Below are 19530 nucleotides of genomic sequence, written 5' to 3'. Positions count from 1 at the left end.
CAACGGGGCGTGGTTGAGGAGCGCGAATAGACTGCGTCGAAATGCGTTGGGCGAAAAGCAACGCAATTGTTGTTATTGTTGTTGTTGTTCCGTCTGAAGCGTCGTCGAGCTGATGCGCCCTGATTGCGAATGCGCCCGAAGGAGCGGCGCGGATCCAGCAGGAAGAGTTTCGTCGAGCAGTATGAAGCACTCATGTACAGTAACTGATGCGAACGTCGTCGCGACTGAGGAGGCGCGCGAGAATGGGCTTTGGGTCCCTTTTCCCTGGTCGCCGCGGTGTGGATATTGGTTTCTGTTGTGGCTCTGGCGGGTGCGGTGAAGCGAGGCAAGGGGTTTCGAGACCAAGGAAAGCGTCCACGGGCGATCTGAGGCGCAAACGCTGGCGGTCCAGCAGCTGGCGAGTGCGATGCAGCTGTTCGCAATCACAGACTCAGCCTCTCCCCACGGGCGGGATCGCGGGCTCAAAGGCAACGGCGCAAAGTGCTTGGAATGGAGAAGAAACGGGGGAGAGAAGCGGGCGACAGGGTGGTGCTGGGTTTGTATGTAGGGCAGTGGGGAGTGCAGCGCAAGCAGAGCGCATCGGCCAGCGCAGGCCACTAACGGGGCCGCTAGACGGGCCACGGACAGGGCAGCCCAGAGCCAAAAACAGCCACTGTGAGCCCTCCGTCCAGCGGAGGCGGGCCCTGCTGGAGCCAAGCTGCGGGTGGCGCGGGCCCTCTGGGCGTCGTTTGCGGTACCAGTACTTGCAGCAGCTGCTGCTGCTTCCGGCGCACCGTGTACTTGTACGGGCGCCGCAGCTTGTGGTACGAGTACAGCTCAACTGAGCTAAAAATTCGAACCCTCGACGTCGTCCACCAGGGTACATGTACTTGTATGCCGATTCAGACGCACGCCCCCCGAAAGTCGTACCGGCGATTTTTGGGCCCAACGGATGCGATGCCACCGTCGGCTCCAGTGAGTGATAAGGAGAGCAGTCAGGGTCTTGAGGACGATTAGGAGGCGAAGAGAGCCCTGGTTGACCCTGAAATTGAAGGATCAATTGATAGGTTGGTGTGTAAACACAAGTCAAGATGCTTGCCAGTTGCCATTCTGCCTCAGGGTCCAACGCATTGAAGCATGCGGCGGTTGAACGTTGAGCCCGACTTTGATCCCGGAGCACGGAGGATACAGTGCTATAATTCAAGTACAGTATCAACAATATCGCTTCAAAGTACGGAAAGAAACAAGGAGACGGACGGCAAGAGTCCAGATCTACAAGGGCATGGCACGTTGACCGTCTGTCGACCACAACCACGAGCCCCAAGGACCACGCCCCATCTCCCCCTTGGAGTTGTAAACGAGCAAGTACGAATTCGGATGTTCAAAGAGCTGAGCTAGTTCCTAGTGCTGCTACTTCGTACAATACTTGAACCAACTACTATTCCCGCAGCTCACAAGCTCGACGACGCTCCTCAATAGGTACCAGCGTACCAGACGTCCCATGTGGCCTCTTCCCTCTTGCTCTCCTTCGTGGCGTGAGAGCGACAAGTCAGGCCTAGCGCAAAGGGGGACGGCTCGATTTGAAGCGTCTTGATGCCGGTCACGGTGCCTCCTCTTTCGCGTCATGTGTTTTCGGCCAGGGGTGGGACATTTGACGGCTTGCTTCTGCTAGGGCTCGTCCGCTGTCACTATCACCGTCCTGGGAAGCACTCGCACACACGCCCGCATGGAGCTGATCTTGGTTGGTCACACACTGCAGACAGTGCGGCGAGAGCTTGCAAAGGCGAGCGGGTGGAGCTTGGCTGCCAAAAAGTTGGATGCCACCAAAAAGCTTGACCGGCTGGAAAAGGACCAAGATTTACCCTTCCGAAGCCTCTTGCGTCTGCTTCTGCAGCCCCTCCCTTCCCTCGCTCTAGCAGGCCGGGAAAAGATTGCTAGTAGGACCGCAAAAACGTCTAACAATGGCACGGCTCGGAAGCCTTACCGGCATCAGGGGAAGGTCAGGAGAGGGTAAAGTGCGCGGATTGCTCCGTACGGGAGCTAGAATTCTGGTCTCGAGGGTCTGGGAAGTGGATATCGCAGCCCCGAGTCTGGGCAAGGCCGCACTGTGAAGGAATTCTACACCTACGAATACTATATTTGGTCTGCTGATTGCTGCAACTTGAACTAATGTTTTCCATCTTAGCACTCATCCCACGTGTGCACACCTTGGCAACAATTCCATGTACAAGAGCACGCGGCTGTTGAGACAGGAGGCGCTTGTAAGACCACCCACGCAGGCATGCTGTTCATTGCCAGCGCAGATGTACAAGTACTGCGCCCGTACCAGGGAAAAAGAAGGGGCCAAACAAGAGAGATATGACGGCCTTTTTTCTCACCCATGACATGGCAGCCACGACAGCTTTGCGATTGATCACTTGTCGTTGCAGAATGTCCCAAGGGCTGTGCTCAGTACGAGGACAAGAGCTTGAAAAAATTCTGGGCTCAGCGCGCTAAAGTGCAATTTCGCGAAAAGAACGCGTTTAAACGCGTCTGAGGGGAAAACGTGTGCATCATAAAAGCGGGGCCCTGCTATCATCTAAGCGAGCAAGCGAGGGATGGCATTCGGCCGATAGCCAATGGGGACATAAATGCTGATTGGACGCTGGGATTGGATGCAGGTTGCTCAGACGAGGAGCGAGGGATCAGTCGACAGACGTCGTCAATTGATGCGGCCAAGGATGTGTTTTGTTTTTGACAAGACTAGCTGCCATTGCCATTGACACCGAAATTAACGTTAACTTTAAGACGGGAACCCGGGATCCTCACATTAGAGTCGCAGCCGCCATGCAAGAGCTTCGGCGAATATCGACCATGTACGATACAATGGCAGCGAGAGAGACAGCGGGTACAGCCGGCCCACTCATGATTGGAGCATATCGCTGCCAGTCAGAAGCACGCACGTTGAGCACCCGATTCTCCAATGAGACCGTGCCGGACATGCGGCGAGCGATTGGGCAGTGACGAGGACAGATGGGCTCGACCCCTGATACGTTGAAAAGAGAGAGCGGCTTCGGATAGGCTGCTGAGGAGCCTTGCCTCCGTGGTGCTGTACAGGAACAAAGCACATGTGGTGCTGCAATACAAGTACAGTACAGGAGCAGACCTCGAGGGAACAAGACGCGTCGGATTCATCAGTAGCAAATGGTTTAATCGCCATGAGGAACGAGGGGCAGATTGAAGGCTAAGAGGCCCACGCCTTTAGAGTTGCTATTACTACTAGGTACTAAGGCATCATGGGATACCTAATTGCCTAGGTAGGTGGTATTACTTGAGCAGTGGCTCCCTGTTACCTGCTCATAAGTACTACTATATTTTCGCCAGCAGTACATGTACTCGTAGACAGACAGACAGACGCCATCTTCGTGGTGGTACAGTACCTGCGGCCCTTGGGCATCAGCCAACAAAAGTCCACCTCCCAAGTACGGACAGGTTGGGCGAGAAAACAGCGCGCCACACTGCTCATCGCTCATCGCCCCCTACTCAAAACGGAAAGTCAACTACCATGACAGCTCCCTCATACGAACTTGTCTTTTTCTTATATACCACCAGGCACTCCGTATGTCCATCTCCAACCGAAGATGACCCATCCTTTATCAAGAAAATCAACCTTGGCCTACCCTACTTGCCTACTCTCCTTGTCGCACATTCTGCTCCTCCTCACCGGTTTGGTTGCAGCGCGCTGATGCTGCCGTTGAGGGGTTATCAGCACGCATATGTATGTCCATGTGGGCGCGAACAACACACATACCCAACTGGTGCATGCCTTACGAATAACTGTACTATGTACAGCACAGTCCCCAAGCGACACCACCATTTACGAGGCGGCTTTGCGTTCCGGCAGTGTGGGGGGAAGCAGGTTCCGTGCCATTGGCAGGGCCCGAGATTACACACGACTTGTTCTCTGGGGCTGAAAATGCTTCTGAATCGACCTATTGCTATAGATGGGGAAGAGTGCTTGCTCATTCCCACTTCTTCCCAACAACAACTCCCGAGTGCATTGTCTCATGTAACCCCAGCGCAGGCGGCATCTAGGGCCACGGAGCCGAACGAATAGCAACTTGCGGCTGCTGCTACAGGTGCAGACGAGGTGGTGATTGATGAGTTCCTACAGGTGCTGAGAAGCTCCATACATGTACATTGCCGTCATGTAGGTCTGTGTGGTACGTGTCTCAAGCCTTCTTATTATACTCGTGCCTGTGGCCTTGTCATGGTATTGCAGTCGCTGACAAGCTTCCGACAGCATGCACGTCCACGTACAAAACATGGGAGATGCATTCATTGTACGAGCCAGACTCAGACACGATGCACTGCGATTATGCACGCCGCTGGGGGATTGAGCACACTAAACCCAGATGATGCCATCGACCGACATGTGCATCCAACTCACATCGGACCTGTCTGTCGAGCTCAAAGGGGCTGCTCGTCCTCCCATCCTCGTCTCCGGGTGGTGGCCTCGTACCAATCAGTCTCGTCGGAACGGGGTCAGCCGCGTCCGCCCGGTGACAACCTCGCAGGTGCCGCTCCACAGTCATTCGTCATGTTGCGGCAGACAGACAGGCGTGAGTCAATGCTGGGCTTTGACGCTGAGTGGGAGGCAGGCAAGCCAAGCAAGCAGGTGTAGGGGAAGGGGGGCATGTATGTGCGTGTAGGTGGGAATGGAGGAATGGAGGAATGGGAAGAATGGAGCAACGGCAGCAGCACGAGTTACGAGATACTATACTCGTACTAGGTACTACATGTACGGTCTATGTAGGGCGACGGCATGGACAGGACGACGCTGTTCCACGTATGCCTCTGTGTGCAAGGTGAATGGCGGCATCGATTGGTCGAGGCTGCACGGCCTGTGGGTTATTCGCCAGATGTCAGATGAAGTGCATGAGCTTTGCTGCGAATACATATATGGTGGGGGTCTTGTTGGGCATCTATGCCTCTCCCCCGACTTTGCAAAAAAAAAGAGCTTGCCAGAAAACTTCGTTTCTCCTCCTCTTGCAAACCGTGACTCTAGCCGTTGAGTTAGCGTTTCGAGACTCCAGATTCGAGATCTCCCCTAGCCCGTCTCGCGTGCCCTTCCGCTAGGTACCCGTTCCAGGCGTCGGAGATTCGGATCCGTCCGCTACTATCCACTGAAACCCCACGCCAGCATGGATTCCAGGTTTTTTTCCAACCAACCTTTGCCAACCCAGAATCCCGTCGCATTCGGGCCTCAGACCGATCGACCCAGATCGTGCATCGCCTTCGCTTTGTGACAGGTGTCTCGAGGCTAGCGCTCGTATTGTATTGCCACCTGTACGCATTGTGATCTGATTTGATTTTTTGTTTCTATTCTCTTGACCGACTTGCTGACGGGGAGGCGCCATCAGACTCTGACTACGAAAACAAGGCCGACGCTATTACATCATGCCGGCCACCAACATTGTGACGCTGGACAATCTGTCCCAGAAGCTCCCCCAATGGCGCCCCGATGAGCAGAACCACCTGTACGCCGTTGTTGACATGGGCAGGTTAGTTTCCTGGAGCTCTTCTGGTTGAATCACTGGCACTGACAGTGGCATCAGCAATGGCATCCGCTTCAGCATCACCTCCCTGGCACCTCCCCGTACTCGTCTTCTCACCCCGGTTTACTCTGCAAGAGAGGCCATTTCGCTGTTTGATGCCCTGACGCCGTCCCCCTCTGGGCCTGTGTTTCCTGCCGCAACCATAGAGTCGGTGTCTTCTGCCATAGCACGCTTTCATCACCTTGCTGTCTCTCACGATGTCCCTCCCCAACATATCATGATGCTTGCCACCGAGGCCATGCGTCGGGCTGTCAACGCCCCTGATATGTTGGATACCATCGCAAAGGCCACTGGTGGACTGACTGTTTCCATCCTTGATCCCCCCGTTGAAACGCTCCTCGGTGCCGTCATGGGATCGAGGAGCGGCCTCGGAGGCGTTCCCGGTGGTGCTCTCTTCCTTGACCTTGGAGGCGGAAGCGTGCAGATGACTTGGGTGGACACTAACACTCAAGACTACGAAATAGAAGCAGCTCGTGCCGGGGGAAGTCTGCCTTATGGTGCTGCAAAGCTAATGCGTGTGCTACAAGAACACCCCGAGCATGTGCAAGCTACTGAGACGGCTAACCTGAGGGATGGCCTTGGCAAATTATACGCCAGCCTATGTAGCAAGTTTCCCGCTCTGCAAGCCATCAAGGATGCAAACGAGAGGGGGGAAGAGATCCTCGTCGATGTTTACATGTGTGGCGGCGGATTCCGCGGCTACGGCAGCATGCTGATGCACGACGACCCTATCAGCCCCTACCCCATCTCGTCGTCCAACACCTATGCTGTTCGCGGCTCTCGGTTCAAGGAGACGACCCGAATGCTGCACATGAACCAGAACTACGAGGGCAAGATCTTTGGACTGTCCAAGCGACGCAGACACCAGTTCCCTGCCATTGTTACCGTCGTCGAGGCTTTCGTCGAGGCTGTCCCATACCTCGGCTGGGTCACATTCTGCGGGGGGTCCAACCGACAGGGCGCTTTGATGATGAAGCTCCCTCGGGAAATCAGAGAGAGCAATCCTCTTGACGTCCTTGCCAATGTACAAGATGGTGAAAAAGAAGTCTTTGAAGCCATTCTGAGTAAGCTATCAGAATCTCTTCCGTCAGATTTCGCCCACGCCCGCATCCCCACCATCTTCAACACCGGTGCGGGCATGCTCTTCATCAGAGAAGTCTGGAGCCGCCACGGCCATGATGCAGACTCCAATACCGCCTTTGCCGTCCACGATGCCGTCTCTCGTGACACCGACTGCCCCGGCCTGACTCATCTTGTCCGCGCGCTCCTTGGCCTTGGCGTCGCCGCGAGATGGGGAGGCAGCCTCGGGCCTCTTGATGCCCAGCTGCACAAGGGCCTGCAGGGCATACTCGACGACAGGGGTGCCGGCTCGTCTTTCTGGGCCCAGTACCTTGGTGCCGTCGCAAGTGTCCTAGCCACCATCTTCCCCGTCATGCCGAAACAAGCGGGCCAGGTGTTCGACGCTATCAGGTAAAGTTTCAAACCCAAACATGCATTGACTTTTCCATGACCAAAAGTCTAACCCTACACAGCTTCGAGTCACGCGTCGAGCAGAGAGAGGGCAAGAAGGACAAAGTTTTGTTGAAGATTGGCTTAGCTAGCGAAATTGCCAGACGTGTCAACAGGGAGGATCTCATCGACCATGTCAACTCTGCGGCTAAGATCAATGCAAAGGCCACCAAGACGATCTCAACACAAATAGTCATTCAATCATGATTCATTCATACTGTCTAACTTTTCAATTTTTCTCCAGGTGAGCACAAAACAAAAACAAAAGAAAGAAAGAAAAATCATGAAGACGTAAACCCCTTCCCCCCAAACACCAAAACATTGGACGCCAATTTTTTTTCATCATTTCCTAGTCAAAATGTTCCATTTGCATTCTTGTTTGTCATCAAGTCGTAACTCATGAAGCATGTCCTTATAGAATGGGCAAATCATCTACTCGGCATCATCATCACAATCGTCCTCGACTGCGTGCTTTGAGCCTTTAGCTTTGGAAGGGCGCTTCCTAGCATTCATCTTCTTCAGCTCGTGGTTCACCACGAAGACGCACAGCAGCTGATCAATCTCGCTCTTTGAAGACTGCAGTTTCTGATCTGATACAGGTGTTAGCAGGGCTACAATGAAACGACAACGAGCGGTGCGGCTCTCCAGGACCAACTTACAGTGTTCTTTGCGAGAGTCGAGAAGTTGCTGGGCAGCCTCGCGGATCGCTCTGCTATGGCATGCCGCAGCAGGGTAAGTTGGAGACTTGAGCCAGTCCAGCGACAGCTCCAAGCTTTTCTTTGTTCGGAACTGGTAGTGGTAAAACACCACCAAGAGTGGGAAGAAGCTGTCCGCGAGACGCTTATAGAGTTGTCCCTGAATGGCAACTAGCAAGCTTGTCAGTACTCATGCTGGGACTCTTTTCCTTTCTTTTTTTTTTTTCATCTTTCTTTGGGGTTACTTACTGCTCTGGGCGGACTCGCTCTTGTTGCTCGCAAGGCGACCGATATGGGTCTTGAAACCCTGCAGGAGCTCTCGGTACATGAGAATGAGCAGCCACATGCTCGCCCAGATGGCGATTCTGTCCTGCGTCTTTGTTGGGAGTTGCTGCGCAATGCACTCGTCCATCTCCTTGAGAATGTCATGCTCCAGCGAGTAAATTGCTCGTCGGGCAATGTTCCTCAGTTGAGCCTGGACAGACAGCGGGAGAGTTGTGAGCTTGTTGGTTGGGTCCAGGCACCAGAACGATCTTGCTTTCCAGATGCGGAAGAAGCAGTTCATCCTGTGGACTTTGTTGACGAGGTCATGCTGCGAGAAGCGGTTAGCTCGGTGATGACGAGTCCCAAAGGGTTTTCATTGGCTCATACCTTGGGAAGTCCCCAGCCCTCTTCCGAGTATGCAAGCACGAAGCTCTGGACTGCTTGCTGGAAGTCGGACTTCTGCTCAGTCTGGATCTGGTTCTCAACCCATCTCTGCAGAAGCTGGTGGCTCGGAACGCAGTCCCGAGGGAAGTCGGCCTTTGTCAGGCTGCCCGTCTCCTCAGAGCCCCCCTGCGACCGGTAGGCCTGGACCGTGGCGCGCAGAGCCGGCAGGCTGGTGTCCGGGGTGAAAAAGACCGAGATCTCTCGGGGCTTTCCAGTGTAAAACCGTGGGCCGGAGCAAAGTTGCTCCTCGTCCTTGGGATTGGTGGACCAAACATCTACACAAAAATTGCACTGTTAATACCCTGAGCCAACGGCTTGTTCAGATGATGCACAATTTGCATTGTGCCGTGCGCCACATACCGGGGATCTTGCCCATTACGGGCCAAAACGTGGATGGTGTGGCGCGAGTGCAGGCCAGGTGAGAATGGTCTGGGAACGCCTTCCTGCACGTTGGGCAGACTCCACTATCATGGCACTGGGAGAGAATAATCTCAGCTTTCCTGTCATTCAATTGGGGGACCTGGGAGGTACAGTGACTTCTTACTCGGGTCTTAGACACACGGCATGGCAGGCAGGCTCCACTCTTGCGGACGTCTGCCGTCTGGCCGGGGTCAACCAACTGCCGTGGTCTCTTCTCTAGGTCATTGCCAGATCGTCGACGCTTCAGCTTTGAGGACTGGTCGACGGCCCTTTTGAGGCGATCATCTAGGCCTTGAAGGTGATGGGGGTAACCCTGGACCATGCCCTTGGAAGAGTCCGTCTGCGGGTAGGTCCACTCATCGTCCTGAGCTTGAACCTCCCTAAGGGAAGCCTCCGGGTGGTAGTGGCCATCGTCTAGTGGCTCAAGGAAGGGAGACGACCCCGAGTGGTCGGAGGGCGACGTGCTGCCACCCTGGACCAGGTCCGGGGGAGTCTGGCCGGCCGAGTAGTCAGACGTGAGTCCATCGTCAGACGAGTACGAAGGCATGTCGAAGAAATCCCTATCGGACTCAAGAGTAAGGTCTCTAATGAAGGATGGGATGTCGGTGATGATCCTGCTAAGGGATTGCTTGCGGAGGTGGTGATGGGAAGAGGGATCAGATGTCTTAGCGTCCCCGGAGTAGGCTTGCCAGTCGAAGACCTGGTGGAAGAGCTCCTCTAGCTCCGGGGAAGGGGAGAGACGGGGGTTTTCAAGTTCCATCCGGGTCATGTCCCGAGGGAAATCCATGTTGATATCCGTGTAAGTCACGGGACGCAGTGGGACCTTGCCTAGCTACCAGGACGAATTGAAGCAGGTGGCTTCCTGTCAGATGGACGATAAGGTGAAGATGCCCAATGTCCCAGGTCTTTTGTGTAAGATTTGTCTGCTTCAGGAACTCTGCCTGACACAAGAGAATTATAGATTTGGCATCCAAGGGGACTCTGGGTTCGTCCTGCCACTTACACCACCATCGGATGTGCATTCTCGGTGAAAGCTGGGGACTTGATTGGTCAATCCGCCTGTGGGCCCCCTCTCTTCTGGCCAATGGCAATCCCTACTTTCACCGATTTTGACCACCGACCAGGACTTGGGCCATTAGCGCGAATGTCAGGTGACTCCCCGCGAGACTCTCCGGACGTCTCCAATGGGATGATTGTGCGAATCCATGGAGAGGGCAGAGCCGAATACACTCATTTTGGTCCGGATGTGGCCTGTTTTGTCCAGCAGATTGCTCGGATGGCCTGTGGGAGCGCAGGGGCGGATTGGAAGGGCGGATTGGCGAGGCGAGGCCAGATGCTCCTCCTCGACCTCGGATCGCGGGGCAGACGACAGCAGGACCAGTTGGACGGTGCTGAAAATCGGCCGAACTCTTGTCCTGGGGACTCTCCAGTTATTCAGCTCTCTGATTTATGACTGCGGGCACCAATTGGGGAGTTTCCAAACTCTTTTTCTGTCCTGATAAACTCTGTCTCCCGTCGCGCGGGAAGAGGTCGGGTAGGGCGTCCGTGGGAAGAGCCGCTCAATCGGTGATCACGCTGGATAGAGTTGACATGAAATGTTTCCCGGCGCTGATGAGTGACATGTCCAACATGGTGAAGAATCGATTTAAAAGAAATGAAAAAAATGAAACGAGGCAGTGAGAACTGCCAGAGGGAGAGAGGGAAAACTCTGTCACAAGAAAAACATGTTTTTTCCAAGGAATACGGCCGAGAACCGGGGGGGCGAACGATCTACTTAAAGAGGGTGTTGGGCACAAGGCCTCTCTTTGGCTTCTAAAAAAAAAACAGAGCCGATGACCTACGGACTTGGGCGACGTTTACGACTTACGGTCCTTGCTCTGCCACTTGCTACTTTGTCTCCCTGCCAAAGAGCTAAGGTGTAAGAGTATGTGGTGCTACTTTCTCTAGCCCGAGTCTTAGAGAGGGCCGCTATACTGCTTTAGAAACCGGATTGGTCGGGGTGGTTTGTGTTTTTTTGGGGCCAGGGAAAAGCAAATCCTGATTTGCGTTTGCCCGCGTCAGATTTGTCGATCTACGATCTGCCCTCTTGGGCGTCTGTTTGATACGGGGTGGGGGAGAGAAGGGCGTTAAAAGGTAAGGTGAGATAGAATACTAGGTAGCTTGTGTGGATCGGGGCATGCGTTTTATTATTTATTATCATACTACCTGCTTCCTGCATTTATGACGTTGCGGGGCTGCAGTAGTGTACAGCTGCGGAAAAAAAAGAAGAGAATAGAAATGGGCATTTGAGCAAAACGTGTATTTTTGAAGGGCGTTTTGAATCGCTTACTGCGGATGCTAGACGTGCTAGTAGGCAGGTAGGTTTAAGTTTTGGGGGCCAGGGGACGCTACGTTTGCAGCTTTATTCCTGTGATAGGAAAAGACAACAAGATAAAGCGTGTTTGTTTTAGCCGGGATTCTTCTTTTTTTACATCTCCACCAGCTCATAGGCTGTTGCGGGATACGAGATGAAGAGAGAAAGCAAGAGTAAAAAATTGCGAATCAGGGACAGACACGCTCCCAAGAATCTCGAGCTTAAACGTACTATTCGGTAGGCGCTAAATAAGAAGGTTGCAGATGAATTCTAATAAAACGCCGGGCTTGCCATAGGATTTGCCATGTTTTTTTAATCAAGCGAGGATAAATTCCGTTGGATTTTCTCGTTTACGCGCTGCACCATCGATTGGACGCCGAAAGGCGGTTCCACCGAATTAGGCAATTTTCGAGATGTGGGTCTGGCTTGTGATTCCAGTATCCTGGGCCCGGTACAAGGACAGATGTAGATGCAGAGGATGGGATGGATTTGTTGATGGTGGAGAAGAGAGGTAGCCTCGAGTTGCCTGGAGCTCCAGCCCTTTGGCGCTGCTTTTTCGACGACGGCTCTTCGCTGTAGCTTATTCGGTGGATAAGATGATTGGGATCATGGCCCGTGGGTTTCAACCACTAGTTGTACGCGTCACATCCACGGGCGTAGCAACCTTCGCCTTGCTCTCTAATCCTTTGGTTGGCGAGCCTGAACTTGTTCAAGCGAGCCCTGACAAAATGCGGCGGAAAACCTCTTAGCAAAACCAGACTACGACTAGAGTAGCGCGCACCGCCCTCTTAGCTCTTGTGTGCAATGAAAACATGCCAGAGATTTGTCCTTAGTCTGAGGCAATTGTTCGCCGCGCCAACTAATCGGATTATCTGGAACCGCGTCCATGACCAGTGCGCGCGGATTGAGTTCAGTTTTAGTTCCGGTCCCGGGTAACATAGTGTCCAGTTATTGTCGTCGGGTGTTTCCACTTGGAAAGCGCGGAAAGACACACGGCTCGAGGCAAAAACAAGAGTCCACAGCCCAATCCCAACCGTGACTGCTGGCGGACGATGTGTTGTTTTTCTCTTTCGTTGCTGCGGCTGTGGTAATATATGAACCCACCCCTTTTGTTGTTCACGCCCATCTCACCTCATCTAGCATTGGAAGCAACGGTATAAATAGCATCAAGTACTAGGCGGGGTTAAGAATAAGATTGACGCCTGGCTATCAGCAACACACAGCTTCAACAAAAGACGCGCGATCCTCGAATCAGAGTCTCTATGTCGTCTTAATAATCAGGGCAAGGTTTGATGGCTTGGGCGCAGTCCCCATAATGTTTTGTGGCGCAGACCTGACGTTTCCCATACTCGGCCGTTTGTTTGTTGAGGGGGAGACAGTAAAGGAAAAAACAGCGAGCAAAAACACACCCCTTTTTTTTATGAAATGGAGGGAGAAAAAATTGCTCAGTTGAGTCTTTTGGAAACGCTCGTAACAGTGCCCCCCGGTAGGAATACTGACTGTCAGAGCTTGTTGAATACGGAGCCAGCAATGCAACCCTGAAGCATTCCTGCAATCGGCACCGTGCAGCAGTCGTAGTGGCGATAAAACATGTAAATCAAGTGACTGAGCCACGCGGCAACGTCAAACGTCTGGAGAAATACGAACATGATCGTCACGGCATACGAGTACGACGCTATTCTGTCAACTGTCTCCTCTGAAGGGACTCCAAGAAGGATATACGGCACAGGCCGCGCGCTCTGGGGCTCCAAAAACCTCCGGCTTGCCGTCTGCTCGCGGCCGACACGAAGCGTTATGGGGTGCTTGTGCATACTTGTACTCCGTATGGGATATACCTTTATAAATAATTATTGGCAATGGCAGTGCCGAGAGGGGACAGCCCACGTGTTGAGGCTGTGATACGGTGCTCGTTGCTCGAGTGGTGAACTGTACGAAGTATCCATCCTCCCCGGCGCTTCTTCTCGAAGGCCGGCATGGACCAAGTCATGGATCCTGACGGTGGTCGCGAGTACCGAGCAATACTACCTTCGGTTAGTAGTTGCACGCTTGGATCTCAACTCAATCAGAACAGCAGCGACGCAGGGAAGCAGAAAAATAATCAGATTGGCGCAGCCGTGGGTATTAATCTCCTTTTTTCCAGAACTCCTACGACTCGACTAATGCGCGCGCGCATCAGCCCCCTTTGATCTGGACATGAGTGCGCGTATACGGAATACAAATCCCAGCACAGCAGGGTCGGCACGTATTTTATTAGGCGCTCGTATGTTCAAGATGCAAATCTGCGCACCATGTTGTGTGAGGGCCGGGGGCTGACGTTGGAGGGTGCAGCAAGCGGAGAAGAGGGAGATCCTGATTTTAAAGCCCTACCAGGAATCTCCTGACCATGTACATGCCTGGTAAGAGGTACTTGGAGGTGGTACCTGCCATCAGGTACGGGGATGCTTCAGCTGGACCCTGAGCAGCTGCCAGAAGGAACGTGGCACAGCTCTGGAAGCAGGTACTGGCTGGACGAGGCCCTGTACGGGGGCCTGAGGTTACATGTACATGCTGCCGGGCCCCCTGGGACGGTTTTACCTTGGGAGTGCCAGCAATGCACGTCCGTATTGGGACCTGGCAGTGCTACCTTGCTTCTGCTTCGTACAGTAAGGTGCCTGCTAAATCACCGTACGAGTACCTACTGCTGCGAAATGCGGGATACGGATGCCGAGCATTGTGTGATTTTATTACGGGTTTACACCAGTCATCATGGTCAGCTCAGCAATTTACTGTAGCAGTGGTGGAATCTAGGTACTGTCGGGTGTTACTGTCAACACCTAAACAGGAGGTAACCAATGCATCAGTGATACCTGGAACTTGTAGTACTCAGTACTCAGCGCACCTGTCATGGTCCGCGCATGGCGTCATTTTCCTCTGCGGGCGTGTGAATCCATCAAATGCTTATTTTTGTGCAGTGCAGCCACCACGAAGCCACCACATCGACCTCTCCAACCTCTCCAACCTCGCCTTGTACCTCCTACCGCTCTGGTACACCGACAACAGGCAGCTTTTAGCAATGGCAGGAACGCAGCGAGTCCACGGGCAGCTGCTCATTTGCTGTTCAGCTGCCTAGTCCAATGCTAGTGCAACCATGATTTTTTTCTCTCCGAATCATGGCGCACAAAACTCAGCGTCATGTCCCATTAACGCACCCCTGAACAGGACCGTGTGTCCCACCAGGCGGACCCTATTTGACGTCCATGGATCAAAAATAGCGACGCAGGGAGTGGGCCGTCTCCGAGATGTGCGCGCTGGGGTTCCTGACAATGGGGCAAATTCAGGTGCTGCAGCCCTCTCTCTGGGCCCGACTGTACTAACTGAGCCCATCAGCTGCAGGTGCTGATGACGGGCAAACAGCCGCCTCATTTCATGATATACCCCGAATCGTCGTCGCCTTGACGGAGGCCCCATCGTGCCAAACGCTGCGTCTGTTCTGGCCTCTACTCGCGCCGGTATATATACTCATACTCTGGGCCACCGGCTGGGCTGCGCATCTGCTGTCGTCCTCCCCCCCCAAGACCGTCGATACGAAGACAAGGGCTCTGCTAGTCAGCGATGAGACACGATTCCACAAGAACTGCTCCCTGTCCCTGCTGAGGTACCCAAAAAAAGGACTCCCCTTTGCCGAGAGAAAAAAAACGTCATCGGGTCCCCACCAAGTAGCCTCAAGCCCCGTCGCTCAACTCGATCCAGACACCACGAGGAGTCAGTAATACGTTGTCGACAAAACGCCGTTCCGCACGCCTCTCCGGACTTTGTCTGCTCTGCGCCTCCGGGACCAGTCGAATCTCGTTCCGACGTCTTTGCCGACAGCTTCGCACACTAGACGCCTCCTCTTGCTCTTCCGGGCAGTTCATATTCTCACAGGGGGTGTGAGCTTTCGAGATCCAGCCTCAGAATTGGTCCCAGTGCTGTACGTACTGTACTGTGCTGCCGCAGCTCATCCCTCTGACACGCGCTGCCTGCTCGACAAATCGAAATCCACTTGCACGCTCCACTTGACGTTTGTTCGCTCGATATATACAAGAGCCCTCCCTCTGCTGTTCTGATACGTACGTAGCAAGCTGCTTGCTGCGGACGGACAGGTCATATCAGCCCAATATGACTTCGAGTAAGTCCCTTCGAGCCACTCTTCTACCCTCGTCTCTTTCTCTTTCCTCCTTCCGATCCCATTCGCAAAATGGCCCCGAATTGAAACCAAAATCCGATTCCGACTCGTCTGTTCGAAAGGCGCTCCGCGACAATGGCCAGGCCCCGGCTTCGCAGCCGGCTGACGGGCCGCAAAAGATCTTGGAGCCCGTCGTCGAGAGGAGCTCTGATCCCGAACCGCCTTCGTCCAGACCACGGGCCAAATCGAAGCCTAAACCTTGGAGCACTCGAATCTCATCCTTGATTCCGTCGCTTACAATCCAAACCACAGACCAGCGTCCCATGTCTATTCAGAGGAAGCCCATCGCCAACATGGCGCCTCCATCACAACCACCGCCGCCTCCGCCTCCACCACCGGCCCCTGCTGCTTCATTCGATCCTCCGACTGATTTTTTTGATCCTTCTCCTGCTAATTCTTTCGACACTCCTCCTGCGCCTCTCGATCCTCCTCCTCCACCCCCGTCGGGGCCTCCACCACCTCCTCCTCAGCCGCCATTGTACTCGGTAGCGGAATCAACTAGCTCCTCAAGCATGGCCGATGATAGCCCAACCCTTTTTGAATCAGACCACCAGCACTCTGATACATCATCCTTTCCGCCCCCGCAACACAGTCCTCCGATGCCACCAAAGGCCCAAGTGTTTTATCCCTCTTCAGAAACACCAACCGTGTCATCTCAGATATCGCTGCTCGTAATGCCACAGTCTGATATCATTAGCCCCCTGGACGAAGCCGACGTCACTCCGCAGATCATGGACCCCACACCACCTTCTCCCTCTGTTTATTCCGCAACGAATACACCAGTCGTTGACCATGATATACCGGTCCCAGCCATTCCTGCTTTCGATTTTGACTCCCAAATCGAATCCCAGCTCAGAGTCAATCCGGTCATTATGGATCCTACTCCACCGTCGCCCGGGCCAGAGACATCGTCTTTTGGGGCCATTGATGAGAGCGCTGGCTCGAACCGCAATTCGATCGAGAATAGCGAGAACCCCTTCAGACAGTCTCTGCCACCAAATGGAAGTGGAAATGTCGATATCAACATAAACAGACAGCGGAGCATATCATATTCAGAGCGGAAGGACTCTCTTCCTCCCATGCAAGGTCTGAGAACTCGACAGACGGCCCCTCTGCCTGAGCCCAGAGGACGAAGTGTCTCCGCACGAGTCAACTCTACACTCATAGATGGGTCAAGGTTGTCTACATCCACAAACCTACGCCCCGTGTCTGGCGTTAGCCAGAGTCCAACTAGGAGAAAACTACGACGAAGTTGGATGCCTGGTAGATCCCGCTCCAACTCCATGGACGCCAACCATGGCAACAATTTGGCTGCCTGGGTCATATCTGAAGATAACAAAACGGAATACAACCCGGCTTTCCTGAAGAATGGAGAAAAGGTATAAAACACAGCTACACCCTTTATTCAACACTGATTGACAATGGCTAACGCGACAACCCACAGGTTCCTGAACTCTGGAATGAGAACGGCGCAGTTCTTGTTTATTTGTACCCAAAATCTACCGGGCGCGGACCGTCCTTTAAAGTTCCAGAATTTACTGTGAGCTCTTCATTTATTTTCAACGAACTTATCCGGTCAGAACTGGAGTCTCCGACGGTCTCCAGAGCCAGGGCTAGAAACTCTACTGGGAGAGATAGCCTTAGCACCGATGATGCTTCGCGAGTCTCATCTCCAACGATTCCATTTGATAACTCTTCGGATTACCTACACCTCTATCTCCCCTCTCCACCCTCAAACGCCTCGTCAACTTCGTTGACAGTGCCCGTGGATAACTCAAAGGCGGAGCTGGAACGTTTGATTGCAATTCGAAACCTATTCGCCTTCCTCACAGGCCAGCCACTCGTGGGAACACCAGAACGGCCGAGGACGTTTCATGCCTTTCTCCAAATTTCGGATCTCCTGCAGGAGTTCTGCTTCTCAAGCGCTGATGGCTATTCTTTCGGCAATGCTGTCGACCTGAGCTTTGGCTTCTACTCGGAGTCATTGGGTTTTGGAGACTGTCGTCATAGCCGAGAACAGACACTGGAGGCCCTTATCCTGGGTGAACGTATGCGGTCTGTCGAGCTCTATAACGAGGCCTTTGCACATGCCGCAGGGAAATACTCAGCCATCATGGATCTCCGCCTGCCCCTATTTCAGCTGGTTTCTCCCATCACCCGCCAGCGCCTAGAAAGGGCTCATCTGGACCTTGTTAACCGCCAACACAATGTGAATGAACATCTCGAGCAGTTTGAATTCCCGTCTCTCTTTGCGGGTATCGCAAATTCGTCTTCTATTCCTGAGCTGAAGCATGTTCGCTTCAAGATTTGGCGGAACTCGTTTAACCGGATGAGGCAGTTCGTCTTGAACTACTACAGGACGGCATTTGGCAGCTGGCCACCTAAAGCCAGTAGCAAGAAGAATCCGTTTGCGGAGAGCGGTTTGAACCGAATTGTGCTGAAAACCTTGTATTCAGACCATTGTGCCCTCTACGACTTGCTCGTGGATCGGAACAGCCTAACATCAAGAGTCATTGACGAAGTACCGACGGTTTCTAACGAAACTGACGAGATGATGACATCGGCTCTCCGCAACATTGAGTCTGAATTTGACCGTTCCAGGCCCCCAGTGCTACCTCCTATTCCATTTGATCTCCCTCTGATTCCATCAATGACGGCTATTCTCGAGACATACAACACCCTTTCCCCCAGAGAGCAAGCCAAGTTCGACAAGAAAATCAAGGAGCCGGAAATGCTTCTGGTATTGAATAACTCCTACAACTACGATACCAGTAGCATTCGACTTCCGTTCCTTGATGCCTTCAAGGAGTTTGAGGCTCGGGAGGCCAAGGGAAAGAACGCTCAAGATCTCGCCGACCAGCGCATTGGCTATTTCCTCTTCCTCTATGTTGTCCTTCAATCACTCCCTACCTTGGTCGTGGATGCTCCGGATCTCAAGTTTGCAGAAGGAGTAGAATATTTCCTGTGCCAACCGCCTATTGGCAACCCCCCTTGGGTTGATGACAAACAGGTCCGAAAAATGTGGTATGAGGTTGCTGGAGGAGGCGGGTACGTCGAACTCTCTGCGGATGCAGTCATGTTTAGCGTGGAAGCCATATATCACCGAAGTCACTGTTGGCTGGCTGCAAAGATTTGGGAGGAAATGGGTAACTCGGCTACCCCGCCGCTCGAGGAGCCAGCGCTGGAACCTCTCGAGCCTCCTCGCCCAATTTTCCAGGATAGCGATGGCGTCCTCAACAACGGATTGGGCGCCCTCTCTGGCCAGAGCACCCCATCGCCGCCTCCTGGATCGCCCCAGCTGCGTCCTCGACCGCGGAATCTCTCGCCAGGCGTTCGCCGCGCGAGCGCTGCACACCGCTCTAGCATCATGATGGGCTTGGAGCCTGTGCCTCTGGAGCCGCCCAATATCTTTGGTGCTCACCAGCGAAGCAGCTCTCTTGGCCCACGACCACCAAGCAGCCGCATCTCCAATCGGAGCTCGTCTGTTGGCAATCTCGTGGGCATGAACCCCCCTCGAGTCTCGCGACCGAGCTCTCCCGCCCGAGTTGCCGCAACATCCGGAACCACTTTTGATGATATCTTGGGAGAATCACAGAAGAAAAAGCCTGCTCCCAAGAAGAAGGGTAGATTTTTCTAGTCTCTACACGCGATTCTCCTTTTCGCCTTTCTTTTAATTTCCTCCTTCCTCTCCTTTTTTTCTTCATAATTTTCATCCTTTTTCTCTTTTCTTCTCCCACCTTCTTTTTTAACGAATGACTGAGGCATCTTCTGCGACAATCTCGTCTGCTTTATTTTGTTTATTTTCATCACATATTTGAACATTAAAAAGTTTATTCAGTTATTCGAGGCTTGAAATTTCGGCGCTTTCGGTTTTTTCTTTCTTTCTTTTCTTTTTTTAAAGAGTCTACAAACACATTAGAGTTGGATTTTCTTTAATTAGGCATACCGCCTGTTGGCATGACGCCACGAAGAGTCAGGACAAGGTACCACAAGGGAATGGCTTTAAGAGCCCTGAACAGAACGATTTGTTAGAAGGAGGGCAAGGCAAGCAAGCATGCAGAACTA

The 19530-nt window shown here is 53.3% G+C and overlaps 3 protein-coding genes across 3 annotated transcripts; 2 read left to right on the top strand and 1 right to left on the bottom strand.

Annotated features, from left to right (window-relative positions):
* Window positions 1-5418: 5418 nt before the first annotated feature.
* TRIVIDRAFT_88583 (uncharacterized protein) lies at window positions 5419-7308 on the top strand (the record flags this gene model as incomplete). Its single annotated transcript, XM_014096205.1, has 3 exons — window positions 5419-5522; window positions 5577-7046; window positions 7109-7308. The coding sequence occupies 3 exons, from the start codon at window positions 5419-5421 to the stop codon at window positions 7290-7292; spliced, it is 1758 nt and encodes a 585-aa protein (XP_013951680.1).
* A 209-nt stretch (window positions 7309-7517) lies between these two features.
* Window positions 7518-9695, bottom strand: TRIVIDRAFT_57348 (uncharacterized protein; the record flags this gene model as incomplete). Its single annotated transcript, XM_014096204.1, has 6 exons — window positions 7518-7675; window positions 7745-7969; window positions 8087-8372; window positions 8432-8763; window positions 8849-8963; window positions 9033-9695. 6 exons carry the CDS (start codon window positions 9693-9695, stop codon window positions 7518-7520), a joined length of 1779 nt encoding a protein of 592 aa, XP_013951679.1.
* A 5943-nt stretch (window positions 9696-15638) lies between these two features.
* Window positions 15639-19102, top strand: TRIVIDRAFT_112703 (uncharacterized protein; the record flags this gene model as incomplete). Its single annotated transcript, XM_014096203.2, has 3 exons — window positions 15639-16250; window positions 16437-16844; window positions 16910-19102. Coding segments are annotated over 3 exons (3213 nt in total), but the record flags the coding sequence as incomplete, so codon positions are not given.
* Between the last annotated feature and the right edge of the window lie 428 nt (window positions 19103-19530).

The sequence above is a fragment of the Trichoderma virens genome (assembly GCF_000170995.1).
Source record: "Trichoderma virens Gv29-8 chromosome Unknown TRIVIscaffold_88, whole genome shotgun sequence".
Taxonomy (NCBI): domain Eukaryota; kingdom Fungi; phylum Ascomycota; class Sordariomycetes; order Hypocreales; family Hypocreaceae; genus Trichoderma; species Trichoderma virens.
This window is presented reverse-complemented; position numbering and strand designations above follow the sequence as displayed.